The sequence below is a fragment of the Colletotrichum chrysophilum genome (assembly GCF_026319265.1).
Source record: "Colletotrichum chrysophilum strain AFK26 chromosome Unknown scaffold_11, whole genome shotgun sequence".
Lineage (NCBI taxonomy): Eukaryota > Fungi > Ascomycota > Sordariomycetes > Glomerellales > Glomerellaceae > Colletotrichum > Colletotrichum chrysophilum.
In genome coordinates, this window is record NW_026517298.1 from 1 (window position 1) to 12,156 (window position 12,156).

General features: G+C 54.2%; 2 protein-coding genes across 2 annotated transcripts; one reads left to right on the forward strand and one right to left on the reverse strand.

Moving 5' to 3' along the window:
• Positions 1 to 2,093: 2,093 nt before the first annotated feature.
• Positions 2,094 to 2,631, forward strand: COL26b_002208 (uncharacterized protein; the record flags this gene model as incomplete). The annotated part of the gene is made up of 3 exons (XM_053175136.1): positions 2,094 to 2,246; positions 2,306 to 2,408; positions 2,561 to 2,631. The coding sequence occupies 3 exons, from the start codon at positions 2,094 to 2,096 to the stop codon at positions 2,629 to 2,631; spliced, it is 327 nt and encodes a 108-aa protein (XP_053040756.1).
• Positions 2,632 to 8,437: 5,806 nt separating this feature from the next.
• On the reverse strand, positions 8,438 to 9,938 carry COL26b_002209 (uncharacterized protein; the record flags this gene model as incomplete). The annotated part of the gene is made up of 4 exons (XM_053175137.1): positions 8,438 to 9,093; positions 9,151 to 9,300; positions 9,356 to 9,479; positions 9,672 to 9,938. The coding sequence occupies 4 exons, from the start codon at positions 9,936 to 9,938 to the stop codon at positions 8,438 to 8,440; spliced, it is 1,197 nt and encodes a 398-aa protein (XP_053040757.1).
• Between the last annotated feature and the right edge of the window lie 2,218 nt (positions 9,939 to 12,156).

Genomic DNA, 12,156 nt, shown 5'->3' on the forward strand with positions numbered 1-12,156 from the left:
ACTGCTGTGCGAAAGATGAGGTTATTTGGATGAGGATTCAAAATATTGTTGTTAGTGAAAGTGGGAGGTTGGTGGTGGCGGTGAGGCATTTTTATTGTTTCGCATGGGGGGGTGTTTCGGAAGTGGGTACGTTGACTTAGAGGATCGCCATCACTCTCAAATCGACATCGACCGATGTTCTGGATCGTTAAGATGGGGATACGATGCCAGATCGCCGATGAGAAGCTCCGAATCATTGCAAACCGGGGCCATGACTAGCATCAAGCCCCGTCCGCCTGCTTCGACCCATATCGCGGCCCGAGAACGAAGCAATTCCAACCTCAGTTTACCCGATATGGGAGCATATCCTGCTGTACTGTGTTAGTTGAATGCCTTCTGAGCCGCCTCGAGCAGCAAGACGCCGCCCCGTTAACATTGAGGCAGAATCCGTACCTTTCCCCACCAGACAGCCTCGCAAAACGGTGGCCCGACTGGGCCAGACGCAAACAAACAAACAGATCAACCGTCGGCGTCACACAACAAGTTCGTGGCTGTCGAAGTTTCCAGAAATCCCCTGTTTCTGTACCATGATCTCCTTACCCAGCCCCAGCCAGGTACCGGGTCTGTACCACCCAGTCCCTGCAAGATGTGATACTAATATGGACCCTGAGATTGTCAGACGCTCGCCTCAGTCTTTCATCAGCTTAGACTGCCAAGTGCCGAACACATCGACAAACGACAGATGAGAGATGCAACTCAATCGGCTGCCGTTTGTTCAGATGGTTGCGTCGCGTAACTAACTTTGGGTCGCAACGACGGATTTGGTAAACGTGATGGAGTGGGAGTGGTCACTCAGCCAGTATCAATGGTGGGGTGATTGCGGCACCCATCTCCGACTCATGTCCGGCCCTGAATCGGCCCCGGGCCAACCGTCGCAATTCCATTGCCTGCCGTGTCCAACATTCCAGGTTTCTTACCAGCCCGCCTTGCACCGCCGAGACCGTGTGGTCCCTGATCGGGAAAGAGATTTACGTCCCCTGCTTCGACCGCCCTCGACACGTGTATGCGCTTAGAAATGTTCTGCTAATAACGAACCACCCAAATTTTTTCTTACAGTAACTGAGGACCCTTCATGCATTCTTGACCTCAGCATCGACGAAGCATGGCGTCAGAAGCCCGCAATGAAACCGGTTGGACCCCAAGAGATCCGCACGGCGCAACCTCCGAAGTTCAGAGACCACTGATATTTGAGCTTCATCCTTCGCACTCTTGGCTCATTGGCATTGAACCACACTTCCTGTGTCCAGGAATCCAGGCTCGATGTCTCTGTTTGCTATCTACGCGTCTCAGATCGGGCTCTGTTGTTAGTGAGCCATCACCATCATTGAGGAGCACTGCTCCAGTGCTGGATCCTAATGATCGACCGGGACCTGCACGCTCGTCCATAAAAACAGGCTATAGGGCTTTGAGTGACGTCATCCCGGTGAACTGAAAAGTTTTCGAAAAAGGCAGCGTCTGATGTGGCAGCCAAGGCCCACCAGATACCACTTTGGCGAGTCGTTCGGAAGGGGAAGCCATCAAGATGAACCATCCGGAATAAGTCTTCCTACCAGTAGCTGACTGACCAATTGAATGCGGACCAAGCCTGATAAAGCGGTCAATTGACTTTCGACCAGGGCCACGTAATTCTTGAACCATCTGCACCGATTCCCCCTCGATGGGAGCATCGAAAAGGGCCTGGCAGACGAGGACGGGATACGCGATCCAAACCACCGTTAACATAACGTTTTGTCGATCACTTGGAACGGACCATTCGTCGATGGAACCCTGAAGGGTCCTCCTGCTTATCTAATTCAGGTAATTCGACCCCGCTTTTCACCTGACAGCGCGATAAGTGTTGGCGCGAGGGGCCAAAAACGCGACGGCGAATCACCCCCTCCCCGCCATCTTGACACGACTCTACTGCGTCCCTGTCCTGCACGATCCCGCTGTCAGCACAAACAACCTGTGGGCCAATTATTTCTCTACCTTGGGGCAGATCAAACCCTTGCTTTCTCATACCGCAGCGCACCAACAAGAACGTAGCATCCGCCAACAAAGCCAATCCTCTCAAGATGGCCGAAACTACCTCTACCCCGCGTATCACCGCGCAGTACCTTGACAACTACGTCGGCAAGAACGTAATGCTCGTCGGCAAGGTCGTCCAGCTGCGCGGCGACTCGGCGGTCCTTGACGCCGACGGCAACGTCACCGCCATTCTGAACCGCGTTTGTCTATGCCGTCTCTTGTAACTTGAAGCATCGAGATATTAACGCGCTTTGCTCAGGACGTCCACCTCACCAATGGCAATGGTGCGCAGATCGTCGGCAAGGTCAACCCCGACCTGTCCATCAAAGTTCTCTCCTCCAGAGACCTGGGACTTGGCGTGGGTACGTCGGCCTCGTTTCCTAACCTTTGGCTCCATGTCTCGTAGTCTCGTGCAGCAATGCGGAGGCATTCTCGTTGAGCTTCTGCTCATCCGAGAAGCTTTTTGCTTTATGCCGCCCAGCCCCCATTCACTCAACGCTAACATCATCTGCAGACTACTCACTTGCCTCCGCCGTCGTAGAGGCAACTCACCAACACAAGCCCCTCTTCGTCTTCGACAATTGACCGCCCCAGCCGTCCGGACGCGTGTACGGGAGCAAACAGGTCACTGTCCCCGCGACGCCCCGTAAATCCGCACCCGCACCCGCACCCGTGACCCGGCCGGCGACGGCGACAGCATCCGCCACGCAGCAGCAGCAGCAGCAGCAGAAGCTACCACAGAGAGAGTTACGATATCATGAACCGCCACCCACCCCCGAACCTCCTTCATCTGATTTCACACAAAAGCATCACCAGCAATCTACCCCGCAAATGCCCTACTCGCAAGCACAGAGACGCTATCCCGAAACGCCTCCAAGATCATCCCAGCGTCAACGTCAACATCACCAGCAAGAAAGCAGTGATGCGGGAACATCAACCACTCGACCACCGTCCCGCCCATCAGATTTACTACCAACTCCGCCATCCCCTGAACCGTCTAAATCTACCACCAGGTCGAAGGACACGACTTCGGGACGTAGCCACAGGGACGGAAGGGAACGCAGGCACCGCAGGCACAGATCACGCCCAAAGGAACCCGAATTCGGTGTGAATGAGGTTGTCGACGACTCGGAGCTTTTGGGGGCCATCCTGGACGGCATCGGCCGAATGACCGTCGGCACTGTCGCCATGCGTATGGACGATGCTGGAAGGTGGAGGATCCGTCGCGACTCGGGGGATGATAGTACTTAGCATCTGCTCTTGACTGTGTCTAGATCACGAACACAAAACGTCTTGATGATAATGAACAACTTTCTAATCTCATATTTGGGGGCTGAATATCCTATTCAAGCCCGCGTTCGTGCCTAACTGACTACTACAAGAAGCTTCTAAACACCAGGTGACCAATATCCTGACATTGCCGGCTATGTTTACCTAATAGCCTTCCTCGTCCGCCATCAATTCGTGGACTGCTTCCATAACCCCGAGGAGAGCTGTGCTAGTAAAACCAACTTTAATCCCTTCATCAACACCGTTCCTTGTATTCCACCACGCAGCGGCTCCGCCATCGCTGCTTCTGGTGCCATCCAAATTCCTGAATGCCATTTTGATTCTCGATGTCACCAACTCCCCATTCTCGGTTCCGGTCGTGTCGGTGCTCTCTCGCTCCCTGGAAGACACATCAGCCGAATCGTATTGCCCATCTCCCCCTTTGAGGCACCGAATTTTGCGTGTGAAGCGTTCGAGCACCGCGACCCGTTTCTCGGCAGCTTCTGCTCGCCCCTTCCACATGGCACACTCGCGTTTTGCCGAGCGTAACTGTTCGCTGAGCAGGCCAACATCCATTTCGTCTCTCGTCTCCAACTGACGACGAAGCGAGGCAGTCTCCTCCGTCTTGGCGTCTACTTGCCTTTGCAAGCTGCGAATCTGCGCGTACAGCATCGAGTTTCCTCCGGGGCTTTCCGGGCGTGGAGCCATTGTGTATTCCCCAAGTTGGCGCAGTGATGGCGTAGATGGAGGCCGAGGAAAGTTAACATGCTGGGCAACAGGTGGCTGTTCAAGATGTCGGGTCATTGTACCCAAACTTCGTAGGCCTCTATCATCGTTCAGATGCGGACCTTTCGCGGCAGACTTGTGGTAATTTTGGAGGTCGGGGGTTTGTCGAAGCTGGCAGAAAACGGGGTTTTCTGGGTGAGCAGGCGCGTGTTCAGGCCGGCGGCCAACTTGGCGAACAGTTCTGGGTCGACTGCTCAAGTTGAAGCTCTGACGGTTTTGCTCCTCTTTTGCCTTTCCAAGGCTCCAAGATGATCCCATGGATGCCAAAGACTTAGGAGACGGTGTCTCAAGTCTAGAATGATCGAGATTTGGCGCAGTCTCGCTCGCTCGAGACCCCGTCATCGGCGAAGGTGCATAAGACGAATCCATAGAAGCCACTTCAAACATCGCGGCGATGGCCTTCACGCTGTTAGGCTTGGAGGTTGATTTACGCGCAGGTGTAGACACTCTAGATAGTCCTCCGGATGTCCGCGCTGGCGTCACCACCGGTCGCAAAGAAGAGGCTCGGGACCGCTGCGCGACCTCCTCCGCTTTGGACGCCAAGCTTTTCGGTGACAACTTTCTCGTACATGATTCATTTATATATGGTAAGCCAGCATGCGATTCATCTCCCTCCGAAGGTACCCCGACGGAGCCATTCCGGTGGTGAATGTTGATGTCCTTGTCTCTTTGCAAAATCGTCTGCAAACCCTCTTTCTCGCAAGAATCGTCTGCTGGCAGCTTATCCTATAACGCCTTGGCCGAGTTTGCGCCGGTATTTCGAGACCTCTGAGGGACTGTCATTTCAGCGCAGTATTCCTTCGGAGTGATTTGAATAGAGCTGTTGTCATCGAACTCCATGTCAGTCTCGTCGCTATGCCGCGGGGTTCGAGGGTTAGGTCGCTCGCGTTCGATATCCGACTTTCTAGGCCGACGGGCGTCGCTGTCTGATAAACATTTCCACCCTGCCACTTTCTGGAAACCACGCGTTTGGGTCCCTGCGTTCGCAACCACAGCCTTCTGCACTGGGACATTGGGCTTTGAATTTACCTGAGCCACGTCGGATCCACACAAGCTCCTTGCTGTTGGAGTTAAAGAATCACTCCCACTCAATCTGATGATGGTTCGAGGACTCATGTCATCAGGTACGATGTGTATTCTCTTGGGCGTTCTTGGTGTTGAGCTGCCGGACGAACCACCGCTTCGATCAGTTCCAACAAGTCGACGTAAAGCTGTCGAGACAAATCCAGCATCTTTTCCTCCGTTTTCTTCCGAAACTTGCTCCAAGGATCTCTCAGACAGACGGGTCTTTTGCCCTTGGCCAGTTTCGCTGGCTTCCTTGACGTTCATGGTATTTAACGGCTCGCTTGACTGGTGGACTGTCGATCTAGACGAAGTTCTCTCCGGAATGCGCACGTCATGTACCCGAGTATTGTTGTTCGGGTGCTTGCCGTGACGTCCAACTCTCGTCGGTGTTTGTACATCGGGAGTACTGCCAGATGTAGAATGAGAGATTTCGCAGCGATTCCCCTCTGGAGGACCGCCTGTGGTCGACGATGTAGAGGCTGCTGCCTGACTTGCTTCCTCTGGGGCTCGCTCCGCCTTTGTACCTCTGGTCCTCATGGAACTGGTCTTGGAAAATCCTATCTTGACATTGCTTTGCTTGCTCCCAATTCTCTTGACACCATGACTATTCGCCGTGGATTCTTGTGCAGTGGTCGACAACGAGTGGAGTGATTGTTCAGGCGGAAGTCGGTTCGGGGATGGAGAAAGAGATACTTGGGGTCGGACCTTTTGGACGTCAATTTTGTGTGTTGGACCGTCGGGTATCGCCGAACGTGCCGGTGTCCCTATTCGTGTTATCTCGTTAGTCCAAATTTCACCCAGAGAGCAGGCTGGCCTACTGCAAGTTGGTGTGGGAGAGTCTGGAGTTGGAGATCCATCCCGATCAATCGTGGCTCCCGGCGTGGCCGACTTGCTTTTCCATCCTCTGGGCAGTCCAATTGTAAACGGGTCGGAGCTGGAAGACCAATGGGATTTGTGACGGGCCTTTTCGTCCACTCCTTGATCAATCCTAATAAGTATTCTTAGATCCCTCATGTTCTTGACGACCTCCCTCCAATTGGTGATGAGCATCTCCGCAATTTCGTTCGCGACATGGACCTTGTTTATCGCTGGAAGTGGTGGTTCGTCTTGTGCTTTCGCTGTGCGCTGTCGTTCTCTTTTTAACTGCGGCGGCGTGAGGGGGAAAAGTAGAAGACCAGCAGACGGGGTGGCCAGTTTCATGGTATAAGAATCTAGAAGATCACCAACAAGCAGGGGTCCAAAGACGATGCCTAATGCGGTATATCCCATGAGATCAGACGTGGGAAGAGGATGACCCCGCTCGTCTTCGCGGGCTGCCGTCTCCCCAGCACGGCCGATGACAGAGAGCAGACCAAATACGGCGCATATCAGTTCTCGCTGGAATTGTGATTTGACGGTACCGATTGCTAGTGCGATGAGGCGGGCTCGAAGCTTCGTCTCTTTCGTTCTGCTTAGCTCGGGCTCACCCCGAAGCTGGCATTGTATGGTCACCAGTGCATCGAAAAGCGAAAGTGTACCCAGGATACCGCCAGGGAGAACGGAGAGGAACTTCTTGAAGGCTGACGCTATGTCGTGTATTCCGACGTTGATATGGGTCGGGAGAGACGCGCAGCGAATCGTATTGGTAACTTCTTCACCAGCCTTCTCGTCGCAGTAGTAGTCGAAGATTGCATTGATTCCACGGATTGATCCTGGAATACGAAAGATTCCGCGGGTTTCCGGTCCTGTTCACTGTAAGGTTATGATCATGTGCAGGGAGCAGGAGGAAGAGCATACCATACTGGACCAGATATTGAGCCGTTGCCCTGAAGCAAGTCGGCAACATGAGAGAGCTAGGGGCATACGGCTCTGGCAAGTACAGGAAGTTCTTGCCGCTGAGCCTAACCATCGTCTGAAGATCAACGATTCTGCGTTCCGGTCTTCTATGCGCAACCATATTTAGAGCAAGGTCACTGATACTTCGCCTGTGCTTGATCGACCTGGATGGTCGTCGAGAAATGGACGGCTGTCCAGATGAAGGTGAACGAAACATTCGCGACCACCACCTCCGCTTTTCTGACATAGCCGCAGGTGTCGTTGGTCGCTGGAGAAATTAGCCTCTTGTTGTCACACTTGGGAATATTCACTTACTCCTTCAAAATCCCCGACAACAAGAATTCGGATTCCATGCTTTCATATCGCATTAGCGATAATCGACCATCGGATGGGGATGAAGGCACTGCGCTAAAGCAGACAGGTTTTTTGTTACCTTTTTGGCCAGACGATTGTACTCTTGAACAAAAAACTCCCGGCTCTCGACCACATCGGTGTCTGGGAACAAGGCTAGGTCCGCGGCAGAGGAAGTCCATGTTGCGCTGCTTGGCAGAGCCCGGTTGCGACGGTTGTCCCTGCTGGCAAGTGCGGGAAGTGTGGTCGAGTTGGGTACGTGTTGTCGATCGGGGCCATCATGTGTTGAGAAAGACATTACTGGCAGTTGAGGAGGTAATGTGCTCGTAGGTGCTGTGCTAGGCTTCTGGCTCGCATGGGTCGCAGTCTCTGCATCGCGAGACGCGGCCGAGGATATCGATGGGTCGGGGCGATAATGCTGCATCGCAAAGGAGTTGCGCAAATGAGATGGAGACTGAGCAGGTGAATTGGATGCAGCCAGCTCGGCTCGGGATACAAGTTATGTTATGCCAAACCGCTGCAAGCTTGCGAGTGAGGTCGGAGTGGCTGATCAAGTTTGATGGGGAGGCGTTTGTGCCTGGATTCAGGCTGTCCAAATCAATAAAATGGCTGAAAGAAAGTTATAATCAGTCTGCTCTTGCCTCGTATCCCGAGAAACGCGACAGCCTCAACTGGATCGCACCTTCCCGGCCCAGCCTACCTGGATAGCAAGATGATATTGCGAGCCAGCCACTGGTGACATTGCCTGCGCCGTTGGCCACAAGATGCACCTTCCCGCGCAAACGACAAACCTTACGTAGGGTGCAAGTCGGAGCCCGGGTGGCATGAGGCCAGAAACAGAAAGGTACGCTGAGGAGTTGATATCGACATGTTCTCATTTCGTGATGCATCCAGGTAGCCGACTGCTCCATATAGACCTTCCAACCCTCTATAATGAAGTGAAAGAAAATGTTAAATATGCGCACCATCTGGTATTCCTCCCAGTTACGCCCCCATACGCCTGGCACATGCTCATTACCATGTCTACCGTGTCCCATGTCATTCCAGCGAGGATCCGTCGCTCTTGGTTCTATGTAAATTCCATTTTTCTTTTCCAACTTCATGTTCATTTGGTGTCGTCCTCCTCCCCGTACAGAAGAACGTACTTAAGGATGTCGGACAGGGAAATCACGCCCACGAGCCGGTTTTCATCATCCACTACGATCAGACGATGCACTCGTGACTTGCGGACAGTGTCGAAGATGGAGTCTAGTCTGTCGTCAGGGCTGCATGTGTAGATTCCCGGGGAGTCATCCGGTCTCCTGCACAAGGCCTCGCCAACACTGGACGACAGCTCCTCATATGCGCCACCCTTGATGCATGGAATGATGTCGACAGCCTCGAAAACATTGAGCAGCCGGTTGTGCTTGTCGACTATAGGGACACATGAGATGTTATACTTGACCATCGAGTCTACAACGTCCAGGACGGAATCGCCCATCTTGGCCGTTGCCAGCTTCTTGTATGTGCCCAGACCGATCTCCCTCAGCGACTTCTTCAGCAGCACCGTGTTATGCTCGTTGTTGACGGCGATAAACTTGAGGATTCTATACTGCGTAATGACGCTGACAACCATTTCACGGCCGGTTTCGTCGTCGACGTCCACAAGAGGAATTCGTCGTGCGCGGGTCTTGAGCATCCGGCGGCAGGCCTCGTAGAGTGGTCTCATGGGGTTGACAGAGACTGTTTCGAGCGGGGATACGCCGATAGCCTTCTCGATATCTGCAAAATGCCGTTGGTTAGTGGTCCCCAGCAAACGAGCTTGTCCTTATCACGAACCTCGCAGGCTGCTCAGGCGAAACTGTTCCAGCTTGCTCATCTCATCAGGAAATTGACAGTAGTACTGAATGACGTTGATGTAGTCGGTAGCTGTCAGAAGACCAGCGAAGGTCGAGTTGTGCGAATCCCATAACGGCGCGGAAACGATTGCTACGGCGAAGGTCAGAATGGACAGCTCGGCGCATTCAGGCGGCATGACTCGTACCATTTTGAATGAGGATGTTGAGACTCTTCTTGATTAAAAGGTCATTGTCGAGGACGATGAGACGGAAGGATAGCGGCAGGACATCGTAGCTGGTCCGAACTTTGAGGAACTCGCGGATCGCTTTCTGGGCAGACAAGCATAATTAGCCACGGGTCTTTGCGGTCTAAACGTGCCCCTCGCGATGGCGGCGGGCGGATGGCAAAGCACAACCCCGCATGCGCAGAGGCAGCAGGTCAGGGCAAATTCGGGTCGCAGGGCAGCATTCGGCATGGCGCTCGAGGGGAAAACGGGCGGCGGAAGGGTGTTGGCAGCTTACCAGACCCTGCATTTGGTCCTTATCGAGAGGGCTCGGGGGCTTTTCAGGCATTTTGCGAAGCACAGAGGGCGGTCTTGGGCGTAGGTAGGATGAGGGCGTGACGAAGGGAAGCTCGTGACCTTGTGGTCTCGCGATGGACGCAGCAGTAGCGACTACGGGCGGTTGTAGTGGACCAGTACCGCTAGGCTGTTGCTGATGCGACATGGACATGGAGCCAGGACCGGCATTGTCCTTCGACGCCGAGGACGCGGAGGAGGGGTCGTCCATTGTGTCGTCGTGCCGTACGAGGAGGGCTGGCTAATGGCGCGCGTGGCCCCTCTGGACGTGGACGGGACGGGGTACGGGGGAACTGGTGTGGGAGGAGAGAGCGGGAGACAGGAAACGGGAGACTGACGGCAGAGGCGGGAGTTCAGAGACAAGGACGGAATTTTGCGGTCGAAGAATCGGACGGGTTGGGCTGGAACTGGAACTGACGCATTGGTGATTTTTGTTCCCTTGTCGTTCTTTTTTTCTTCCAGGTTCCTTCTCTGTTCCCCTCCAGCGGTGGCAGATAGTAGAGGTGACTAGCAGTGACAGCGGCGGCGGCTGTGGCAGGTGGCAGCAATGGACACTCAGTGACAGCAGCAGCAAGTACCTTTCCACAGCCCTGGAGGCAGACGAACTGACGACCGCATCCCTCCTGTCTCACCTCGCCTGTGGCAGCCATAGATAAGGATAAGGATAAGAGCAAGGACTGGATCTACGAATACCTGGAGAGCCTACGTGCCTACCCCGAGAACAGCCCGGACGAGCACCGATGCCTAAGACAAGGGTGGCGTCGACCGTCTGATTCTGGGGTTTCTGGCTTCTGACGCAGGTTGGCGCTACCGCTGCCGCTCCGGCGACGATGACCAGTCCAGTGAAAGTCAACGAAGTGATGCTTATAATTAGCGCTTGGCACTGCAGCTTGACGGGTGCAGCGGCTTCAGTTCCGAAGGACAAGAGAGGATGATGACGGTTGTAACGGGAGCCGTCGCCATTGGAGATGGCTTCAATGATCCGCCGGCTGCTATGGGCGGAGAAGATTACACGCGCGAATGAAGCACACACACGACTTGAGCCACATGCAGACAGACAGCAGCCATCAACAGCTACCTCCAGCGGTAGTAGCTGCTCCTTCCGGCATCTCTTTCCTAGGTCGTTGAATGAACTGTGCAGCGCCCGACGAGTAGCGGCTGGAGCACAATCTCACTGGGACGAGATCACTGCTGCATCTTGCCGTGCGGTGGCCAGATTCCGCGCCGTTGCCATCCGACAGTCTTTCTTTTTCTTCCCCCGAGCAAGATTGTCTCTCCCGGATTGATATCTTGCCAGGGATAGCTGCAATGCGAGACATGCCGACCAAAAAATTCCCCTCATGAGTGCCATGCGACACTCGATTGTTGTGGAAAGGCATCAGCTTGCGATTTCTCATTACCCAATAGACTCTATGCTGTCTGTTATGGAAACCCATCCATGCCTCATTCAGCCAGCGTCTCCGCGGGTAGGCTCGCGTGATATTGGACCCTGGAGGCTCCTGTGCATTCAGGGTAGCAGCACACGGGCAAGTCATCGGGTCATTTGAGGGGCAACATCGCGGGTAGAAGAGGGTGTGCTCCTGTTGTAATGTTCGTCTGAAGCTTCTCTTGCCTGGCAATCGTGCAGGCGCCATGGAGGAATCAGCGTACCAAAGCTTCTCATGAAGCACGTACTCAAGATAAGGTCTTCGCTGTCATGTGCCGATGGGTACATTCCGGCTGTCGCAAAGGGGAAGGAAAGCACGTCGCTTGTTGATAGGTTTCTAGAAATTGATGGCAGCTCTCGAGGACACAGTAGAAGCCAGAAGGTAGGCTCTCCCACATTCTCCAGAACGAGTTTGCATTGCTCGCGATATGATGTCTTGCTGGATGACATAAGTCGACTCCGCGGAGGATGAGCTTCACAAACACAGCTTGTTTCCGCATGTGAATAAAGAAGGTGGTCCGTGTGTCTCAAGCTCGAGATGTGGAGGACGGTGAGGAAGCTGCGGCAGTGCCGCCCGAGGCAGGAGGAGACCCGACATGAGGAACAGGCGGCGCGGAGTGGTTGCAACTTCCATGCGGTCCTGGGATCTGGGCAGAGTGAGGCGTATGCGCCTCTCCAGCATCCTCTTCTAACCGGGGAGAGGAAGCCGCCCGCCAGTCACATCACGAGTAAAAGTCGGCAACGCTGCAGGTACGCTCAGTACGTACCTGCTGCACTGGGTTACCTAGACCCCCTAATCCTGACGGGGTTAGCACGGCCAACTGTGGAAAGTCGGCAGCTCCACAGAGAGTTCCACAGTGTCACGGTCCTATCACAACCTGGAGGCGGCTGCTGCTTTTCCAGAGTGCCAGCCCCGTTGCTGGTGCTGGTGCTGGTGCTGGACCTGGTGCTCGTTTTTTTCATCCTGTGGTGTTGTGCCTGTGCCTGCTCTTGCTCGTTGCTT